The sequence below is a fragment of the Hylobates moloch genome, unplaced genomic scaffold (genome assembly GCF_009828535.3).
Source record: "Hylobates moloch isolate HMO894 unplaced genomic scaffold, HMol_V3 SCAFFOLD_4, whole genome shotgun sequence".
Lineage (NCBI taxonomy): Eukaryota > Metazoa > Chordata > Mammalia > Primates > Hylobatidae > Hylobates > Hylobates moloch.
In genome coordinates this window covers 71,739,538-71,761,003 of record NW_026652279.1, presented here as the reverse complement: position 1 = coordinate 71,761,003, position 21,466 = coordinate 71,739,538, and the positions used below count along the sequence as shown (strand labels likewise).

The window sequence follows — 21,466 nt, the reverse complement described above, 5'->3', positions numbered from 1 at the left end:
TTAGAGAGAACTAAACTTGGCAGCCAAAGAAAACCTAGCAATTCAAGATCACTGTTCACAGAGTAGAGGAAAAAAGAGAGCCTATCTGAAGGATTTTTATTGGAAGAATTGTGGGTGCGAATGGGGAAAAAGCTAAAAATATGCACAGAAGCACCAAAAAAAGATATCAAGGATGGGTTTCAGAGGTGTGCTGTAAATGTTTAACCACATGTTCTATGGAGAAAATAATTGAGTTGTGGTGTTTGCCAACTTCCCTAGTAAAAATACACCCTCTGTGGTCAGTTTCAAGCTGCCAACCTATGTCATTGAGCATGAATTGAGACGAGTTGCACCTAGTTGATGCTGTGGAGCTGGTGTGAGCCAGCTCTAGCATATTAAGCTTTTACTTGGATTTCAAATGTTCATTCACTTATTAAAAATAGGTGTAAAAGGTCTAAATGCATCTTTGACATGTTTGACTATAAACTATGTTTTGCTTTTATCACAGTTGTTTAGTCAGAGTTGAATTTACCTTATTTTCCTGGCCACTGAAAAGTCTCTATTAAAATGGATGTTGATGCAAGATAAATTGGACAAGGAAGAAAAGGTAAAATAATTTCAGAATCACAGAAGTGCATCTACCTAAAAAGGCTTAGGTAGGGCTTATACTTAATATTCAAAAAATGTTAATTATATTTTTCCCTTTAAGGTGCATAAATATGGCACAGTCCTGTCATTTCAGGTCTTATTTTAGGGTTTTAATAGTCATATATATCTGTTCTGGATCACCATCTGTTTTATCTTCATACATATAATCCTTATGTATTTTACTTATAATTTTAAAAAGTCTTAAGATGTGATACTAATATATCTTTAAGGTTTTTATGATTTAAATTTTCCATATATTTTCTCAGTGAAGAATCAAGTCTTTCTTTTCGGCCTTCCATCTTGACCATGAACAAATGCATGAGACTTAAGTCACCTTGGTCATTCTACTGTCAAAAGGGCCCCTGCAGATGCTGGCCATTGTTTTAAGCTGGTGCATTTACTTTAGATGATGAACACCTTTTGAGAGCTTCTATTTACTATACAATATGGTAAACAGTGTAGCTGATTAAAAGATAAGTAAGATGTCCCTGTTACGATAACCTTAATTAGATTAGAATCAAGTAAGGGAGAGAGATATTTACACAAATGATAGAAGGAAGTAAACACTAGAAGGAGAGGAAGAAAATAATAAATGTAACTGGTTTGGAAAAGTAGCCAGCTTCTAAGATTCCCAACTGAAAGTTTTGTTTCTTTTAAATCCTGTCATATGCTTGTTTGATAAGAATGACTCCTCTGAAATCTAGGATGGTGGTGAGCTTAGCCAGACCCAGTATTATTTTAAAATAAAGTCTCGATGATATGACCAATGTATATTAAAAATCCTTGTAGATGGTAAACAAGATCCATACTGTACCATCTGGGCTGTCTTCTTCCTGGTCATTACACTCTCTCCTAAAGTATCTAATTACTTTGCAGACTCCTTAGTAAGCTTCTCTTTCTTTACTCATCCTTCAGATGTTGATTCATACGAAGCAAGGCACATAGTAGGTTCTCTATATAGTAGGTCATCTATGTAATTATTGAATTAAGGCCAAGATTTTTACATTTTAAAAAATGTATTTTAATTGACAAATAATAATTTTGCATGTTTTTGGGGTATGATGTGATTTTTTGATCTATGCAAACATTACAAAAACATTCCATCAAGCTAATTAGCACATTCATCACCTCACCAACTTAACCATTATTTTTGTGGTAAGAACATTAAAAATCTATTATTTTGGCAATTTTGAAATACACAATATATTATTATTAATTATGGTTACCTGTTAGCATACTAATTTTGCTAATTTGAAAAATTAGTAACTTCTTTGGAAAGACTCTAAGATTGAACGGAGACCTTGAACCATGAAGAGTTAAAAGATAAAAGTAGCAGCTAACTCATGCTCTCTTCAGGTTAAAATCAGAAGTAAAAGGCAATTCATAGCTTTGAGACTTTTGACTATCTACAACAAAGCTTTTGAATTGATTTTGGAAACCACATATCCCAAGGGCATTTAGGATTAGGAGATTCTCCACAGAAGCTTGCTCTGTATTGGGAAAAACGAAGTTATTTGACTGCAGGGATTTTAGGCTGCGGGTCCTAGGGAACTAAAGTCATACTTCAAAGTCAGAATACATGTGGGGAGAAGATGGAGGGAAGCTAGTCTAATCTCCAACCTGGAAGAACAAGGTATAGGCAAACTAGTGTATATTAAATATTTGGCATGTAGAGGACTCTAACAAACATTAGTTTCTTTCTTCTATGGGCCAGTAAGAAAAAATAAATTATAAAAGTAAGGTATCAATGAGATAAGATATTTAGGGACAGTTAGTTATCAAAAATACATTATCAAGAGGATAAGATATTTAAGAACAGTTAGTATTGACATCTTAAATTTCCAATTTAAAGTTTCAAATGGTGACTCATTTGTTTTCATTGTTGTCTTACATTTAAACAAACAGGGATAAAGCCTTTGTGAATAGATAAGAATAAAAATGTTGAACTTTCAGAACAAACTCCAAATGGTTCATTGACTTTGTTTCACCATGGAAAAATCGCTTCACCTCCCAGTGTCAGTTTGCCCATCTGTGAAATGAGAAGGATGATATTTTCTTATGGGAATGTTTTGAAAACTGTTTTGTAAATGTAGTGGATGAGATTTTCGCAAGCATCACTGCTCTTTTTCCACTTCTTTAAAGAAGCAAACAGTCTTATTTATGTACTGGTTGATCATCAAAATGTCATCTGGGCTGAACTATGTATATTTTTATTAGCAGTTGTGTGCTTTTTATTGCTTAAAGAATAACTCCCTGATTGCTCAATTTATGTATTAGATCAATATCGGGAATCCAAGAAAAGTGTTTTGAAACCATTTGGAGCTTCATATTTGTGAGCTCCTTATCTCTGGTAATTATTTCTTCTTTCTGTCTTCATGTTTTCTCTGATGTAGTTTTTTGCCTCACCTCACTTCACAAGATTGATAGTTCTCCATGTCACCTTGCTAGAGGTCACCTCTGAGCTGAAGGCAAAACACATCCCACTCTGGCTCCTGTTGACTTTCAAGTCAACTATCAAGGAATTTATTCCAGACATTTTCTAACCTGAATTTAAAAACTCCACCCTAAAAATACAGGGCGATGGCAGCTGTGAGAGGTTGGCATTGAGGAGACAAAGCTTCTGATATCAGATTTTTTACTTGATAGGCTTAATTTTGTAAGGTGGTCACGAACCTCTATGCTTGTGTCATTTAGGTCTGGAAAGAAATTTTCCCCTTCAGAATCTTCTGTCTCTTATGATGCCAATCAACAGGCTTCTGGGTAATAAGATTCTTTTTTTTTTTTTCCAGTGGGGGAACAGCACTTATCAAGCATTTTATTTATTGAGCCACAAATAGCCTGTATTTGCACAATAAGAAAATTACCTGTCTGGCCAGTTGTAGTGGCTCACGCCTGTAATCCCAGCACTTTAAGAGGCCGAGATGAGCGTATCACGAGGTCAAGAGATCAAGACCATCCTGGCCAACATGGTGAAACCCCGTCTCTACTAAAAATGCAAACATTAACTGGGCGTGGTGGCATGCACCTGTAGTTCCAGCTACTCGGGAGGCTGAGGCAGGAGAATCACTTGAATCCGGGAGGCAGAGGTTGCAGTGAACCGAGATTACACCACTGCACTCCAGCCTGGCAAGAGAGCAAGAATCCATTAAAAAAAAAGAAAGAAAAAGAAAAAGAAAAAAAAAAAGAGAAAATTACCTGTCTAAAGCAGAAGTGCCCAGTTTTAGGAAAATCTTTTTGTTACACAGCATTAAACATTCTCTTTTATAAAGTTAGGTGGAAACTTGTTATTTTTTGGATAGAAACCATCCGAGTTTTAGAACTTTATAATTTTTTTTTTTTTAACTTCAAGTTCTGGGATACACATGCAGAATGTGCAGGTTTGTTACATAGGTATACATGTGCCATGGTGGTTTGTTGCACTCATCTACCCATCATCTACATTAAGTATTTCTCCAAATGCTATCCCTCCCCTTACCCCCCTACCCCAACAGGCCCTGGTGTGTGATGTTCCTCTTCTTGTATCCACATATATGTTCCATTGTTCAACTCCCACTTATGAGTGAGAACATGCAGTGTTTGGTTTTGTGTTTCTGTGTTAGTTTGCTGAGAATGATGGTTTCCAGCTTCATCCATATCCCTGCAAAGGACATGAACTCATCCTTTTTTATGGCTGCATAGTATTCCATGTTGTATATGTGCCACATTTTCTTTATCCAGTCTAACATTGATGGGCATTTGGGTTGGTTCCAAGTCTTTTCTATTGTGAATACAGCTGCAATAAACATGCGTGTGCATGGGTCTTTATAGCAGAATGATTTATAATCCTTTGGGTATATACCCAGTAATGGGATTGCTGGGTCAAATGGTATTTCTAGTTCTAGATCCTTGAGGAATTACCACACTGCCTTCCACAATGGTTGAGCTAATTTCTACTCCCACCAACAGTGTAAAAGCGTGCCTGTATCTCCACATCCTTTCCAGCATCTGTTGTTTCCTGACTTTTTAATGATTGCCATTCTAACAGGTGTGAGATGGTATCTCATTGTGGCTTTGATTTGCATTTCTTTAATGACCAGTGATGATGAGCTTTTTTTTTCATATGTTTATTGGATGCATAAATGTCTTCTTTTGAGAAGTGTCTGTTCATATCCTTTGCCCACTTGTTGGTGGGGTTGTTTGTTTGTAAATTTGTTTAAGTTCTTTGTAGATTCAGAATATCAGACCTTTGTCAGATGAATAGATTGCAAAAATTTTCTCTCTATTCACTCTGATGATAGTTTCTTTTGATGTGTCAAAGTTCTTTAGTTTAAGTAGATCCCATTTGTTAATTTTGGCTTTTGTTGCCATTGCTTTGGTGTTTTAGTCATGAAGTCTTTGCCCATGCCTATGTCCTGAATGATATTGTCTAGGTTTTCATCTAGGGTTTTTACGATTTCAGGTCTTAATGTTTAAACCTTTAATCCATCTTGAGTTAATTTTTGTATAAGGTATAAGGAAGGGGTCCAGCTTCAGTTTTCTGCATATGGCTAGCCAGTTTTCCCAACACCATTTATTAAATAGGGAATTCTTTCCCCATTGCTTGTTTTTGTCATGTTTGTCAAAGATCAGATGGTTGTAGGTGTGTGGCATTATTTCTGAGGCCTCTGTTCTTTTCCATTTCTCTATATTTCTGTTTTGGTGCCAGTACCATGCTGTTTTGGTTACTGTAGCCTTGCAGTATAGTTTTAAGTCAGTCGGCGTGATGCCTCCAGCTTTGTTCTTTTTGCTTAGGATTGTCTTGGCTGTATGGGTTCTTTTTTGGTTACATATGAAATTTAAAGCAGTTTTTTTTTTTCTAATTCTGTGAAGAAAGTCAATGGTAGCTTGATGGGGATAGCATTGAATCTATAAATTACTTTGGGCAGTATAGCCATTTTCACGATATTGATTCTTCCAACCCATGAGCATGGAATGTTTTTCCATTTGTTTGTGTCCCCTCTTATTTCTTTGAGCAGTGGTTTGTAGTTTTCTTTGAAGAGGTCCTTCACATCCCTTGTAAGTTGTATTTCTAGGTGTTTTGTTCTCTTTGTAGCAATTGTGAATGGGAGTTTGCTCATGATTTGGCTCTCTGTTTGTCTATTATTGTGTGCAGAAATGCCTGTGACTTTTGCACATTGATTTTGTATCCTGAGACTGTGTTGAAGTTGCTTATCAGCCTAAGGAGTTTTTGGGCTTAGACGATGGGGTGTTCTAAATATACAATCATGTCATCTGCAAACAGAGATAATTTGACTTCCTCTCTTCCTATTTGAATACCCTTTATTTCTTTCTCTTACCTGATTGTTCTGGCTAGAACTTCCAATACTATGTTGAATAGGAGTGGTGTGAGAGGGCATCCTTGTCTTGTGCCTGTTTTCAAAGGGAATGCTTCCAGCTTTTGTCCATTCACTATAATATTGGCTGTGGGTTTGCCATAAGTAGCTCTTATTATTTTGAAATATGTTCCATCAATACCTAGTTTATTGAGTGTTTTTAGCATGAAGGGGTTTTGAATTTCGTCAAAGGCCTTTTCTGCATCTATTGAGATAATCATGTGGTTTTTGTCATTGGTTCTGTTTATGTGATGGATTACATTTATTGATTTGTGTATGTTGAACCAGCCTTGCATCCCAAGGATGAAATGACTTGATTGTGATGGATAAGCTTTTTAATGTGCTGCTGGATTTTGCTGGTGGTCCACTCCAGACCCTGTTTGCCTGGGTATTACCAGTGGAGGCTGCAGAACAGCAAAGATTGCTGCCTGCTCCTTCCTCTAGAAGCTTCATCCCAGAGAGGCACCTGCCAGATGCCAGCTGGAGTTCTCCTGTATGAGGTGTCTGTCAACCACTGCTGGGAGGTGTCTCCACCTCAGGAGGCATGGTTATCAGGGACCCACTTGAGGAGGCAATCTGTCCCTTAGCAGAGTTTGAGCACTGTGCTGGGAGATCCGCTGCTCTCTTCAGAGCTAGCAGGCAGGAACATTTAAGTCTGTTGAAGCTGCACCCACAGCCATCCCTTTCTCCAAGGGCTCTGTCCCAGGAAGATGGAAGTTTTATCTATAAGCCCCTGAGTACGGCTGCTTCCTTTCTTTTAGGGATGCCCTGCTCAGAGAGGAGGAATCTAGAGAGGCAGTCTGGAAACAGAAGATTTTTGTGGCTGCAGTGGGCTCCACCTAGTCTGAACTTCCTGGAGGCTTTGTTTACATTGTGAGGGGAAAACTGCCTACTCAAGCCTCAGTAATGGCAGACACCCCTCCCTCTATGAAGCTCGAGTATACCAGGTTGACTTCAGACTGCTCTGCTGGCAGCGAGAATTTCAAGCCAGTGGATTTTAGCTTGCTGGGCTCCATGGGGGTGGGATCCATTGAGCAAGACCACTTGGCTCCCTGGCTTCAGCCCCCTTTCCATTGGAGTGAACAGTTCTGTCTTGCTGGAGTTCCAGGCACCACTGGGGTTCCAAAACAAAAAAAACAAAACAAAAAAACAAAACAAAACAAAACAAAACAAAACAAACTCCTGCAGCTAGCTTAGTGTCTGCCCAAATGGCCACCCAGTTTTATGCTTGAGACTTAGGGCCCTTGTGGTATAGGCACCCAAGGGAATCTCCTGGTCTGTGGGTTGCAAAGACCGTGGGAAAAGCATAGTATCTGGGCCAGATAGCACCATCCCTCACAGCACAGGACCTCGCGGCTTCTCTTGTCTAGGGGAGGGAGTTCCCTGATCCCTTGTACTTCCTGGGTGAGGTGACACCCCACCCTACTTCTGCTCGCCCTCCATGGGCTGCAGCCACTGTCTAACCAGTCCCAATGAGATGAACTGGGTACCTCAGTTGGAAATGCAGAAATCACCCACCTTCTGCCTTGGTCTCATTGGGAGCTGCAGACCGGAGCTGTTCCTATTTGGCCATCTGGCCTGAGAATCCCCGGTAATAAGATTCTTATGCCAATAGTTCCAGCATAACCTCAAGTGGTGCTTGTAGTAATTATCGAATCCTTACAAAACTAAAGAAGAAAAAGGAAATATATTTCATGGATGTGATTAAGTCTTTATAGTTTTCTTGCATATGTAAATTATCTTTGACTTAATGAACTACCTTGCTTACATAACAATATTTTAACCTGCTTCTAGAAAGTCATTCTTACCCACGTTAATCATGGTTATCACACTTAGCACAGTTTATCTTCAGATCATCTTGCTGAAGAGAAATTTATGTATTATGTATCCGTGTGCATAAATTTTGATTAAACTATTAGAAGTGCCCTTATTAAGTAAATTTATTGCATGAATTACTTTAACAAATTAGTAAAATGCTTAGGAAGAGCAGAACCTTGATTACATACTGATGATATCCAAATTAACAAGGGTCATTTAAAAATATGTATTTTTCTGATTATAAAAGAAATATGTATTACTTGGAGAAAATCGAGAAACTACAGAAAGGAACAAAGAAGAGTATTAACCTGTATCACCTAGGATTAATAATTTAAAATTTGAATGGATATTCTACACTTTTTAAAGAGTACTCCCACTGTTTTACACAATACAGTTTGTATTTCTAAAACGAGCTAAATCTACAAGAAAACCTAGTTAAGTGAGATTCTTTTTTTATTTCCTTTATCAGAAATTGAATCTAAAGTTTGAGTATCCATATTTCAAAAACTTTATTCAGGACTATAAAAGCTACCAGGGAAATATTTTATGTTTCCTCTACTGCTTTAGAGAGTTCAACTCATCCAAAATTATTTCAGTGCTTTATCTTCAACAATGACCAAGTTTAGTACCGTATTAACTAATGCAAAGCCTAGGGAAAGTAATAATTATAATATTACTATTTGAATATAAATCTTTAGGTATGCCTAGGACAAAAAAAGTTTCCTAGAACATGTAGGGAGTACAAAGGAGTCTTAATTATATGTCAATGCTCTTGTTCTCAGGATTTTCAATTATTTTTCTGTCTTTTGTAATATATAGTTTTGTTGTTGTCTGGTTGTTTTAAATTTTATTTTGCATGAGAAGTTAAGGCCAATGGAGATCTTGGGCAGTTAATCATTTTATGACTTTCATTTAATCAACATTTTCTTTAATCCCCTTTTAGGCAGCCAAGGGCAGTTTCCACTAACACAGAATGTAACCGTTGTTGAAGGCGGAACTGCAATTTTGACCTGCAGGGTTGATCAAAATGATAACACCTCCCTCCAGTGGTCAAATCCAGCTCAACAGACTCTGTACTTTGACGACAAGAAAGGTGAATACATTTTCTTTCAAATGTTTTAATCATATTCTAAAATATCCTAATTACAATAAATTTATTTTTCTGAGATGATTCAAATTATTCCTTTTGATTACCAAACTGCTGCTGCTTGTATTTAAACATGTTAAATATTAAATACTTTAGTTTGCAAGTCATAAACACCAAAGATAACCTATGTCAACTTTTTAATAAAATAAACACTCATAATTCTATTTCAAAAATAGTTTTATGCCTTCTCTTAACAACCATTTCCTGTCTAGGTATCATATTTTCTCACTCTTGTAGCTATGTTGTGTATAGTTTGAGTTTTTTTCTTTCTCCTGATAATATAATATTATTTTTATGAAAATTAGGTTTATATATTTGGAAGATGCAATATGATTTTGGAAAGTTTAATGATTTTATTTTCATGAATTTGCTCTGAAAGTAAGAATTGTAAAAATGATTCACATAATGTTGAAGTATTTCATGTTTCCAAAATAAACTGAAATTAAGAAAGAAGCTGTATTTTTTAAAGTTGTATTGGACTTCATTAACTAATTTCAGCTTCTTACTGGATGATAGATTTTGATTAAACATTCCAGAGAAAAAAGGAAATTCATGTTACGTAATTCAAACAAACAACTAAAAATGCACACAAATGTCTAAGCCTTCATCCATTATTAGATGAAAAAGTGAATCCATAACTGTAATGAAAATATGAGACTGTTGCTTAAGATACATGTATATTATATAGGATATAAATAGCTATTTATATATTAGCTATTCTTATTCTTAAAATTAGCTATTAGTCTTAATATATTTTTTAATGAATCTATGTAGGTAATAGATAACTTCAAATCAGTTCCATTTAAACAGTTAAAATATCACATGCAGTCTAATAAATGTGCTCAGTCCACCTTTAATATGTATTCATTATATTTTGTTCATTGTTACAATTTTTCCTCTTTGAGGTCCTCTAGATTTAAAATGAAATCTTTAGTTTGTTTTGAATATTAAATATATAATGAAGGACTGATGAAATATCTAATTCATTTATTTGATAAATATTTATCGAGATTCCCTTTGTACCAGGCATTAAAATTAGGGAGCAGAAAGTTAATAGTATCTGACTTTTTAGGGAATACAGTGTAGTGGAGGAGACAGACAATAAAGAAACATGCAAAGAAATACATTATATAGTACATTAAAAGGGGACAAGTGCTATGCAGAAAAATGAACCAGAGATAAAGGAAATGTTAGGGTCCTCCAGGGAGACAAAACAAATACACAGATAGCTAGACAGACAGATAGATAGATAGATAGATAGATAGATAGATAGATAGATAGATCGATCGATTGATCGATATTTATTTTAATAAATTGGCTCAAGTAATTTTGGGGTCTGGCAAGTTTGAAAAATGCAGGGCAGGCTGGTAGGCTGGAGACCCAAAGAGATTCTGTTGCAGCTCATGTCCAGAGGCAGAGTCAGGGAGAATTTCTTCTTCCTTAGGGGACTTAGAGGACTTCAGACTTTCTCATAAGGCCTTCCACTGATTGAGTGTGTCCTATCCACATTATGGAGAATAATCTGCTTTACTCAAAGTCTACTAATTTAAATGTTAAACTCATCTAAAAAAATACCTTCACAGAAACATCTAGATGATTGTTTAACCAAACATCTGGGAATAGTGGCCCAGTCATATTGACATTCAATATAAAATTATTGACATATTGACAGTTAATATAAAATTTACTGTCATGGAGGGTTAATACCTAATACTCAAGTAGAACTTTATTATTTAGAAAGATTTAATTTGCAGTTTTAGTTTTCTTTCCAACAAATGAAGTTCTATTAGTTAAAAAAATTAAATGCATACACAAAGTCACTCATAGAGATTAAACAATCTTTTTGCTTTTCATATTAATTAATTACAAATATTAGTAAATAAATATTTAAAGTGTATGCTCAAATATAAGGTGGTGCCAATTTTAAGGACATGTCTCATTTGCTTAAAACTATGATGCAAAAGAGAATGTTCTAGAAAAAAACAGACTTTTAGAAATGTTCATTAAACAACTAAATATATTATTATACCATTTAATTTGTCAACTTGATTATACATACATATTTAAAGTAATATGGAAAAATATTAATTTATAAATATTACTTTTTTCCATCCCTGTGTTTAATGAAACAATCTTGCTTATTAGCAGTTTTTGAAAGCGTAGCACACTATCAACAACAAATTTGTCCTAAGCAGCAACTATAAACTTTTATAACTTTAGAACATTTTTTGTTGTTGTTCATTCATCCTACAGGTGTATAATGACAACCTCCACTTTGTAACAACTCTTGTACTGCTTTTTAAGGAGATTTTTAAGAGTCATATTTACAGTGACATCTCCAATTGTGAGGTCAAATCCTCAGGCACAAAGACAAAATCTATACGAAATGCGCTTGCCTCCACTTTTAGTGATTCTATAAGTTATCCTCTAAAAAACATCTAAAACTAGAAAACTAGAATTGATTTGGGATATTTCAAGCTAATATATCTTTCCTGGAGAAAAGAGAGAGCAACTTGGCATAAAAGATTTGCAAAGACTTGAATATAAGGCAACCTCCTCTTTTCTGAGGGATAATTATGAGGAGAAAAAAAGTCATGCCATATTTGGGAAATATGGTAATATATTCCTGCATCTTTACACTGCCTTAAAATAATAAATACACCAGTTCTATGAATTGTTGAAGTATGCACTTTTTTTTTTTTTTGGTTTTATTTTGGGACAGGGTCTCATTTTGTTGCTCAGGGAGTTCAGTGGCACGATCTTGGCTCACTGCATCCTCCGCTTCCTCGGCTCAAGCAATTCTCCTGCCTCAGCCTCCCCATTAGCTGGGAGTACAGGCATGTGCCACCACGCCCAGCTAATTTTTTTTTTTCTGTATTTTTTGTATAGACTGGCTTTCACCATGTTATCCAGGCTAGTCTGGAACTCCTGAGCTCAAGCGATCCTCCTGCCTTGGCCTCTCAAAGTTCCAGGATTACAGGCGTGAGCCACCGTGCCCGGCCGGCACTGACTTTACTTAATTTTCCTTTCCTAGATGCTGTAATAGCTTAGTTAGGTTGGAAAAAAGCCTATGTATGTGTTTGTGTTTTTAGTATGATAGGTTTCTGGGTTTTTGTTTGTTTGTTTGTTTGTTTGTTTGTTTGTTTTTTGAGACGGAGTCTGGCTCTGTCGCCCAGGCTGGAGTGCAGTGGCGCAATCTCGGCTCACTGCAAGCTCTGCCTCCCGGGTTCACGCCATTCTCCTGCCTCAGCCTCTCCGAGTAGCTGGGACTACAGGCGCCCGCCACCACGCTCGGCTAATTTTTTGTATTTTTAGTAGAGACGGGGTTTCACCGTGGTCTCGATCTCTTGACCTCGTGATCCGCCTGCCTCGGCTTCCCAAAGTGCTGGGATTACAAGCGTGAGCCACTGCGCCCGGCCAGGTTTCTGTTTTGATACTATGCTTTTTCTAACTCTGTTGTGGTTCTAAACGTCAGTTGCAGTAAAACAACAGAGAGCATTGAAGAAAGAAATCCTTTGGCAATCTTACGTATCTATTCCCTCATATGTCAGTGGTTCAATTTCCTTCTTCTTCTTTTTTTTTCTTTTTTCATCCTCACCATCTGTTCCCAAGAGTGGTTCAATTTCTATGTGATATCTTAGTTGAAGGGATTCTTGGACAGTAATACCTATCAAATGCAAGAGTTTGAAATTAAAAGCATTTTAAAAGATTCCATATTACAATTTTCCACACATCATCTTTTAATCTGCATTTGCCTGTCTAACTCTCACCAATTTTAAGGCTTATCTTGAGCAAGCAAGCATTCCAAGTTGTACCAGACCCTAAGTGAAGAAGGTGAGCATGAGTTAGACTAGAGTAATGCATACTTGTTGTACTAGTGAAGACTGCACATGACAGCCAGAGAGAAAAGGGAAGGAACGGGTTGTCTGTGTCATTGATTATACCATCTCCTTCAGGGGGCTGCCACTGTTAAAGCTCCATCTATAGCCTCACTCTTCTTTCTGTCTCAGATTATGTTGCCAGTGGTTTTTAGCCCTAGCTACACAGTAAAATCACTTAGGGGATTTTCAAACACAGTCTTCCAGGGGTATGCAGTATCACAATATTTTAATTATATATCAAATGATTATAAAATGCAGCTGTGATTGAGACACTTGGGTTTAGGCAAGTCAACTCTCTGAAGAGTTCTGCACCCCTGAGCTTGGATTTCTGTATTGATAAATGTTACTGAGCATGGAAGGAAGAAAATGGAGGGAGAGAGGGAGGGAGGGAGGAAGGAAGGAAGGAAGGAAGGAAGGAGGGAGGGAGGGAGGGAGGGAAGGAAGGAAGGAAGGAAGGAAAGAAGGAAGGAAGGAAGGAAGGAAGGAAGGAAGGAAGGATTTCTGTATTGATAAATGTTACTGAGGATGGAAGGAAGAAAAGAATGGAAGGGAGGGAGGGAGGGAGGAAGGACAAACTGCTCAGCAAAAGAACAAGTGCTGATCACTGCCTCACAACCATTGCTACTGCCACTATGAGCTCCGAGAGGCATCCCGTAGCATTTCATGCTACCTGGAAGTGTAAGTTTCCAAGGGTCCTGGCTATGAACAAGAAACTCAGGATGGCAGCCCACATGTCATGTTAGAGTTGGAAAAGCCTTGTTTACATGAATTTATTAACTGAATACAAACATGCTGTGAGTGGTCAGTTGAATCAAGTAAAGGAGAATTAGGCTGAACCCCCTTTCCTAGGGGTCTCTGTCAGAGACTTTAAATGTGAATATTCATGTAATCCTAGTAACTCAGGAGGCTGAGGCACGAGCATTGCTTGAACCCAGGAGGCGGAGGTTGCAGTGAGCCGAGATCGCGCTACTGCACTACAGCCTGGGTGATAGAGTGAGGCTCTGTCTCAAAAAAAAATGTGAATATTCAGGAATCTCTTCCCTGGGGAGATAGGTGTCTAGTGGGGAACTGGCTAAGGTGAAACTAATACTGTCATATTTCTCACTGAGGTAAAATAAAGATGAAGGCAGCAAATTCAAGCTTTTACAACTTTTTACCATGTTTAATGTGATCAGTAGCTTGTGTCCATTGATAAATGGAAAAAATAAGACCAAACGATCAAGGATATTTCTCCACAGACATTCAGCTAATGTCTGGTAGTGAAGAACTTAGAATCCAGGTATAACTTTTGCCTTGATTTTAACTGAAATATTCCTGCGAGCAATGGCATCTGGACGCCATGTCATTTTAAATGTAACCTGGGCAGCCTCTGCCATTGATCTTGACAGCTTACTTTTGTTAAAGAGCAGCATATCATTTCAAACTATTGAAGATACACATACATTAAGACAGAAGGGCCGGGCATGGTAGCTCACACCTGTAACCCCAGCACTTTGGGAGGCTACAGCAGGCAGATCACCTGAGGTCAGAAGTTTGAGACCAGCCTGGCCAAACTGACAAAACCCCATCTCTACTACAAATACAAAAATTATCCAGGCATGGTGGCGGATGCCAATAACCCCAGCTACTTAGGAGGCTGAGGCAGGAGAGTCACTTGAACCATGGGGGAAGAGGTTGCAGTGAACTGAGATTGCACCATTGCACTCCAGCCTAAGCATCAAGAGTGAAATTCTGTCTCAAAAAAAAACAAAAACAAAATAAAACAAAAAAGACAGAAGGATATATTATAGTCAACATTGTCCAAGAGAACAGTCCATAATGATGAGAATATTCCATATCTGGGCTGAGCTGAACAATTCAGTTGTCATGTGTAGATATTTAAATTTAAATTAATAAAAATAGAGTAAAATTTAAAAATTTGGTTTCTGCCACACTAGCCATATTTCAAGTACTCAATATCCTCCCATGCCCAGCACTTACTGTTTCGGAAAGCACAATTCTAGATGCTGACTCACTCATCAGATGTCATAATAGACCTTGTCCAATTCCAGCCTTGGCTAGTAGAATATGTGGTTTCTAACTGACCTTAGGCTATCATAAAAACATGCATCAAATATTCAGTAAATGATTTCTTTTTTTTGCCGTTTAAATTGTACAGCTTTAAGGGGGACATTGTGGCACAGGAGACAGAGAGTCAGATCTGAATTTATATTCTGCCTCTGACACCAACCAGCAGGGTAATAAAAGGTGTTCATTGACACCCCATTACTGGTGGTTGGACCAGAATTGTATTTTAACGAGTTCCCTGTCTGCCTTGTGTGCACCCAAAAATCAGAAATCATTAGCCTACAAAGTCGAAATTCAATTACAATTCCACTTCATTTCTGTACAGCCTAAGTATGAAGCCTTTTTCTATAATACTTAAGAATCTGCAAAAACTAAATAGAAAATAAGAATCAAGAGGAAAATGTATAGATCCTTATGGGTCAGAGAGACCTAGAATAGATGTAGCTAAGGCAACATTCACTTGTTATAATCCTCTTTCTTTTTACACAAATCTTAGCACCTCTGTTATAAATAGTTGATAAGCATTTGGAATAGAGTGGGTATAGGGAGACAGAGCGAGTGGGGAGTACAGGTCATTGAAACACCACATAAATGCTGTGTGGTATTTGGCAATGGAAAAAAAAATCAATTAGATCATAGTGTCTGTTTCTCTGCAAGTGCAGAAAAAAAAAAAACAATTGAAGTAGCACAATCTGATCACTTAATGCTCAGGAAAGAACACTTCAATTCTTTCCTATTATTGACAAAAATACTTTGAACAAGCATCTCCAGGAGCCCATAACACACGCATTCAACAGATACAGCTCTGTGAGCTTGTATGTGTTTTTATATAAAAATGTAAAATACATGACTTTTTTGTGATTTTCTTCTCAATATTTCTACTTTAAATTTTTTTAATAATCCTTAAAAATTTCCTAAAGAAATCAAAATAAAATCTATTAAAGACATAGCTTAAAATCATTGATGTTAATTAGCCAATTATTCTAATAATTTTACACTAGTACTGGGAACAATGGAAGAGGAAAAACATGAGTAAAATGTCCTAAAACTAAGACTGATAAAGAGAAGAAAAATGAGATGAACCAGAATTGGAGGTACAGGTTCTCCTGGCTCTATGCCAATCCATGCCACCTGACTGTATATCTCCACAACTGCTATCAATCAACTTGACAGGCTTTATTAAAGATTAACTGAGTAAAACAGATATTGCATTTTGGCTATTATTATCCTTCTTTTGTTTTCTTTTAAAAATGCAGCTATTATATATCTGTACAATAAAAATGTGAAATTAATAATGATAGCTTATACAGTAAAGTTATTAGATAACTTTCAGCATGTTTACTTTTTCTCTTTGCGTTCTCAACAATACTATACAGTAGACATTCCTATTTTATATGTAAAGATACTGAGGTTTACATATTTAAATAACTTGAGTAGTAAATGACAAAGCAATGAAGACACTTGAGTTTTCTGTCCAGGTGAGGTGGCTCACACCTGTAATTCCAGCACTTTGGGAGGCTGAGGTGGGTGGACCACTTGAGGTCAGGAGTTTGAGACCAGCCTGGCCAACATGGTGAAACCCCATCTCCACTAAAAATACAGAAATTCGCCGGGTGTGGTAGCATGCACCTGTAATCCCAGCTACTCAGGAGTCTGAAGCAAGAGAATTGCTTGAACCAGGAGGCAGAGGTTGCAGTGAACCAATATAGCTTGGGCAACACAGCAAGATCCTGTCTCAAAGAAAAGAGAAACTTGAGTTTTCTTATGACAAGTCTAATTCATTTCGTGCTTCATTATGCTGAAAAAGACTTCATTTTCTCCCTCCCTTCCTTCTTCCCTCCCTCCCTCCCTCCCTCCCTCCCTCTCTCTCTCTCTCTCTTTCTTTCTTTCTGTGGGAATTATACTTTCTGGTTCTGTATTTCAAACTCAATCTTTCTGATTGATCGCTTCAAAACATTTTTTTTTCTTTTTTTTATTGTACTTTAAGTTTTAGGGTACATGTGCACAATGTGCAGGTTTGTTACCTATGTATCCATGTGCCATGTTAGTGTGCTGCACCCATTAACTCGTCATTTAGCATAAGGTATATCTCCTAATGCTATCCCTCCCCCCTCCCCTCACCCCACAACAGTCCCCAGAGTGTGATGTTCCCCTTCCTGTGTCCATGTGTTCTCATTGTTCAATTCCCACCTATGAGTGAGAACATGAGGTGTTTGGTTTTTTGTCCTTGCGATAGTTTACTGAGAATGATGATTTCCAGTTTCGTCCATGTCCCTACAAAGGACATGAACTCATCATTTTTTATGGCTGCATAGTATTCCATGGTGTATATGTGCCACATTTCTTAATCCAGTCTATCGTTGTTGGACATTTGGGTTGGTTCCAAGTCTTTGCTATTGTGAATAGTGCCGCAACAAACATACGTGTGCATGTGTCTTTATAGCAGCATGATTTATCATCCTTTGGGTATATACCCAGTAATGGGATGGCTGGGTCAAATGGTATTTCTAGTTCTAGATCCCTGAGGAATCACCACACTGACTTCCACAATGGTTGAACTAGTTTACAGTCCCACCAACAGTGTAAAAGTGTTCCTATTTCTCCACATCCTCTCCAGCACCTGTTGTTTCCTGACTTTTTAATGATGGCCATTCTAAGTGGTGTGAGATGCTATCTCATTGTGGTTTTGATTTGCATTTCTCTGATGGCCAGTGATGATGAGCATTTTTGCATGTGTTTTTTGGCTGCATAAAGTCTGTTCATATCCTTTGCCCACTTTTTGATGGAGTTGTTTGTTTTTTTCTTGTAAATATGTTTGAGTTCATTGTAGATTCTGGATATTAGCCCTTTCTCAGATGAGTAGGTTGTGAAAATTGTCTCCCATTCTGTAGGTTGTCTGTTCACTCTGATGGTAGTTTCTTTTGCTATGCAGAAGCTCTTTAGTTTAATGAGATCCCATTTGTCAATTTTGGCTTTTGTTGCCATTGCTTTTGGTGTTTTAGACATGAAGTCCTTCCCCATGCCTATGTCCTGAATGGTAATGCCTAGGTTTTCTTCTAGGGTTTTTATGGTTTTAGGTCTAACATGTAAGTCTTTAACCCATCTTGAATTAATTTTTGTATAAGGTGTAAGGAAGGGATCCAGTTTCAGCTTTCTACATATGGCTACCCAGTCTTCCCAGCACCATTTATTAAATAGGGAATCCTTTCCTCATTGCTTGTTTTTGTCAGGTTTGTCAAAGATCAGATAGTTGTAGATATGTGGTGTTATTTCCGAGGGCTCTGTTCTATTCCATTGATCTATATCTCTGTTTTGGTACTAGAACCATGCTGTTTTGGTTACTGTAGCCTTGTAGTATAGTTTGAAGTCAGGTAGTGTGATGCCTCCAGCTTTGTTCTTTTGGGTTAGGTTTGACTTGGCGATGCGGGCTCTTTTTTGGTTCCATATGAACTTTAAAGTAGTTTTTTCCAATTCTGTGAAGAAAGTCATTGGTAGCTTGATGGGAATGGCATTAAATCTATAAATTACCTTGGGCAGTATGGCCATCTTCACGATATTGATTCTTCCTATCCATGAGCATGGAATGTTCTTCCATTTGTTTGTGTCCTCTTTTATTTCACTGAGCAGTGGTTTGTAGTTCTCCTTGAAGAGGTCCTTCACGTCCCTTGTAAGTTGGATTCCTAGGTATTTTATTCTCTTTGAAGCAATTGTGAATGGGAGTTCACTCATGATTTGGCTCTCTGTCTGTTATTGGTGTACAAGAATGCTTGTGATTTTTGTACATTGATTTTGTATCCTGAGACTTTGCTGAAGTTGCTTATCAGCTTAAGGAGTTTTTGGGCTGAGACAATGGGGTTTTCTAGATATACAATCATGTCATCTGCAAACAGGGACAATTTGACTTCCTCTTTTCCTAATTGAAAACCCTTTATTTCCTTCTCCTGCCTAATTGCTCTGGCCAGAACTTCCAGCACTATGTTGAATAGGAGTGGTGAGAGAGGGCATTCCTGTCTTATGCCAATTTTCAAAGGGAATGCTTCCAGTTTTTGCCCATTCAGTATGATATTGGCTATGGGTTTGTCATAGATAGGTCTTATTATTTTGAGATACATCCCATCAATACCTAATTTACTGAGAGTTTTTAGCATGAAGCGTTGTTGAATTTTGTCAAAGGCCTTTTCTGCATCTATTGAGATAATCATGTGGTTTTTGTCTTTGGTTCTGTTTATATGCTGGATTACATTTATTGATTTGCATATGTTGAACCAGCCTTGCATCCCAGGGATGAAGCCCACTTGATCATGGTGGATAAGCTTTTTGATGTGCTGCTGGATTCGGTTTGCTAGTATTTTATTGAGGATTTTTGCATCAATGTTCATCAAGGATATTGGTCTGAAATTCTCTTTTTTGGTTGTGTCTCTGCCCGGCTTTGTTATCAGGATGATGCTGGCCTCATAAAATGAATTAGGGAGGATTCCCTCTTTTTCTATTGATTGGAATAGTTTCAGGAGGAATGGTACCAGCTCCTCCTTGTACCTCTGGTAGAATTCGGCTGTGAATCCATCAGGTCCTGGACTCTTTTTGGTTGGTCAGCTATTGATTATTGCCACAATTTCAGAGCCTGTTATTGGTCTCTTCAGAGATTCAACTTCTTCCTTGTTTAGTCTTGGGAGGGTGTCTGTTTCAAGGAATTTATCCATTTCTTCTAGATTTTCTAGTTTATTTGCATAGAGGTGTTTGTAGTATTCTCTGATGGTAGTTTGTATTTCTGTGGGATCGGTGGTGATATCCCTTTTATCATTTTTTTATTGCATCTATTTGATTCTTCTCTCTTTTCTTCTTTATTAGTCTTACTAGCGGTCTATCAATTTTGTTGATCTTTTCAAAAAACTAGCTCCTGGATTCATTAATTTTTTGAAGGGTTTTTTGTGTCTCTATTTCCTTCAGTTCTGCTCTGATTTTAGTTATTTCTTGCCTTCTGCTAGCTTTTGAATGTGTTTGCTCTTGCTTTTCTAGTTCTTTTTAATTGTGATGTTAGGGTGTCAATTTTGGAACTTTCCTGCTTTCTCTTGTGGGCATTTAGTGCTATAAATTTCCCTCTACACACTGCTTTGAATGTGTCCCAGAGATTCTGGTATGTTGTGTCTTTGTTCTCATTGGTTTCAAAGAACATCTTTATTTCTGCCTTCATTTCGTTATGTACCCAGTAGTCATTCAGGAGCAGGTTATTCAGTTTCCATGTAGTTGAGTGGTTTTGAGTGAGTTTCTTAATCCTGAGTTTTAGTTTGATTGCACTGTGGTCTGAGAGACAGTTTGTTATAATTTCTGTTCTTTTACATTTGCTGAGGACAGCTTTACTTCCAACTATGTGGTCAGTTTTGGAATAGGTGTTGTGTGGTGCTGAGAAAAATGTATATTCTGTTGATTTGGGGTGGAGAGTTCTGTAGATGTCTATTATGTCTGCTTGGTGCAGAGCTGAGTTCAATTCCTGGGTATCCTTGTTAACTTTCTGTCTCGTTGATCTGTCTAATGTTGACAGTGGGGTGTTAAAATCTCCCATTATTATTGTGTGGGAGTCTAAGTCTCTTTGTAGGTCACTCAGGACTTGCTTTATGAATGTGGGTGCTCCTGTATTGGGTGCATATATATTTAGCATAGTTAGCTCTTCTTGTTCAATTGATCCCTTTACCATTATGTAATGGCCTTCTTTGTCTCTTTTAATCTTTGTTGGTTTAAAGTCTGTTTTATCAGAGACTAGGATTGCAACCCCTGCCTTTTTTTGTTTTCCATTTGCTTGGTAGATCCTCCTCCATCCTTTTATTTTGAGCCTATGTGTGTCTCTGCACATGAGATGGGTTTCCTGAATACAGCACACTGATGGGTCTTGACTCTTTATCCAATTTGCCAGTCTGTGTCTTTTAATTGGAGCATTTAGTCCATTTCCATTTAAAGTTAATATTGTTATGTGTGAATTTGATCCTGTCGTTATGATGTTAGCTGGTTATTTTGCTCGTTAGTTGATGCGGTTTCTAACTAGCCTTGACAGTCTTTACAATTTGGCATGATTTTGCAGTGGCTGGTACCAGTTGTTCCTTTCCATGTTTAGTGCTTCCTTCGGGAGCTCTTGTAGGGCAGGCCTGGTGGTGACAAAATCTCTCAGCATTTACTTGTCTGTAAAGGATTTTATTTCTCCTTCACTTATGAAGCTTAGTTTGGCTGGATATGAAATTCTGGGTTGAAAATTCTTTTCTCTAAGAATGTTGAATATTGGCCCCCACTCTCTTCTGGCTTGTAGAGTTTCTGCTGAGAGATTCACTGTTAGTCTGATGGGCTTCCCTTTGTGGGTGACCCGACCTTTCTCTCTGGCTGCTCTTACCATTTTTTCCTCCATTTCAACTTTGGTGAATCTGACAATTATGTGTCTTGGAGTTGCTCTTCTTGAGGAGTATCTTTGTGGCGTTCTCTATATTTCCTGAATCTGAATGTTGGCCTGCTTTGCTAGATTGGGGAAGTTCTCCTGGATAATATCCTGCAGTGTTTTCCAACTTGGTTCCATTCTCCCCGTCACTTTCAGG

General features: G+C 37.5%; 1 protein-coding gene across 3 annotated transcripts in view; it reads left to right on the top strand.

Moving 5' to 3' along the window:
• The window catches only part of CADM2 (cell adhesion molecule 2), a 1,095,912-nt gene that overhangs the window by 823,350 nt on the left and 251,096 nt on the right, over positions 1 to 21,466 (top strand). For all 3 annotated transcript variants that reach the window (XM_058437644.1, XM_032150399.2, XM_032150397.2), the window contains one exon: positions 8,740 to 8,889. In XM_058437644.1, coding sequence (XP_058293627.1) covers positions 8,740 to 8,889 — 150 coding nt within the window. The remainder of the gene's footprint in view (positions 1 to 8,739; positions 8,890 to 21,466) is intronic.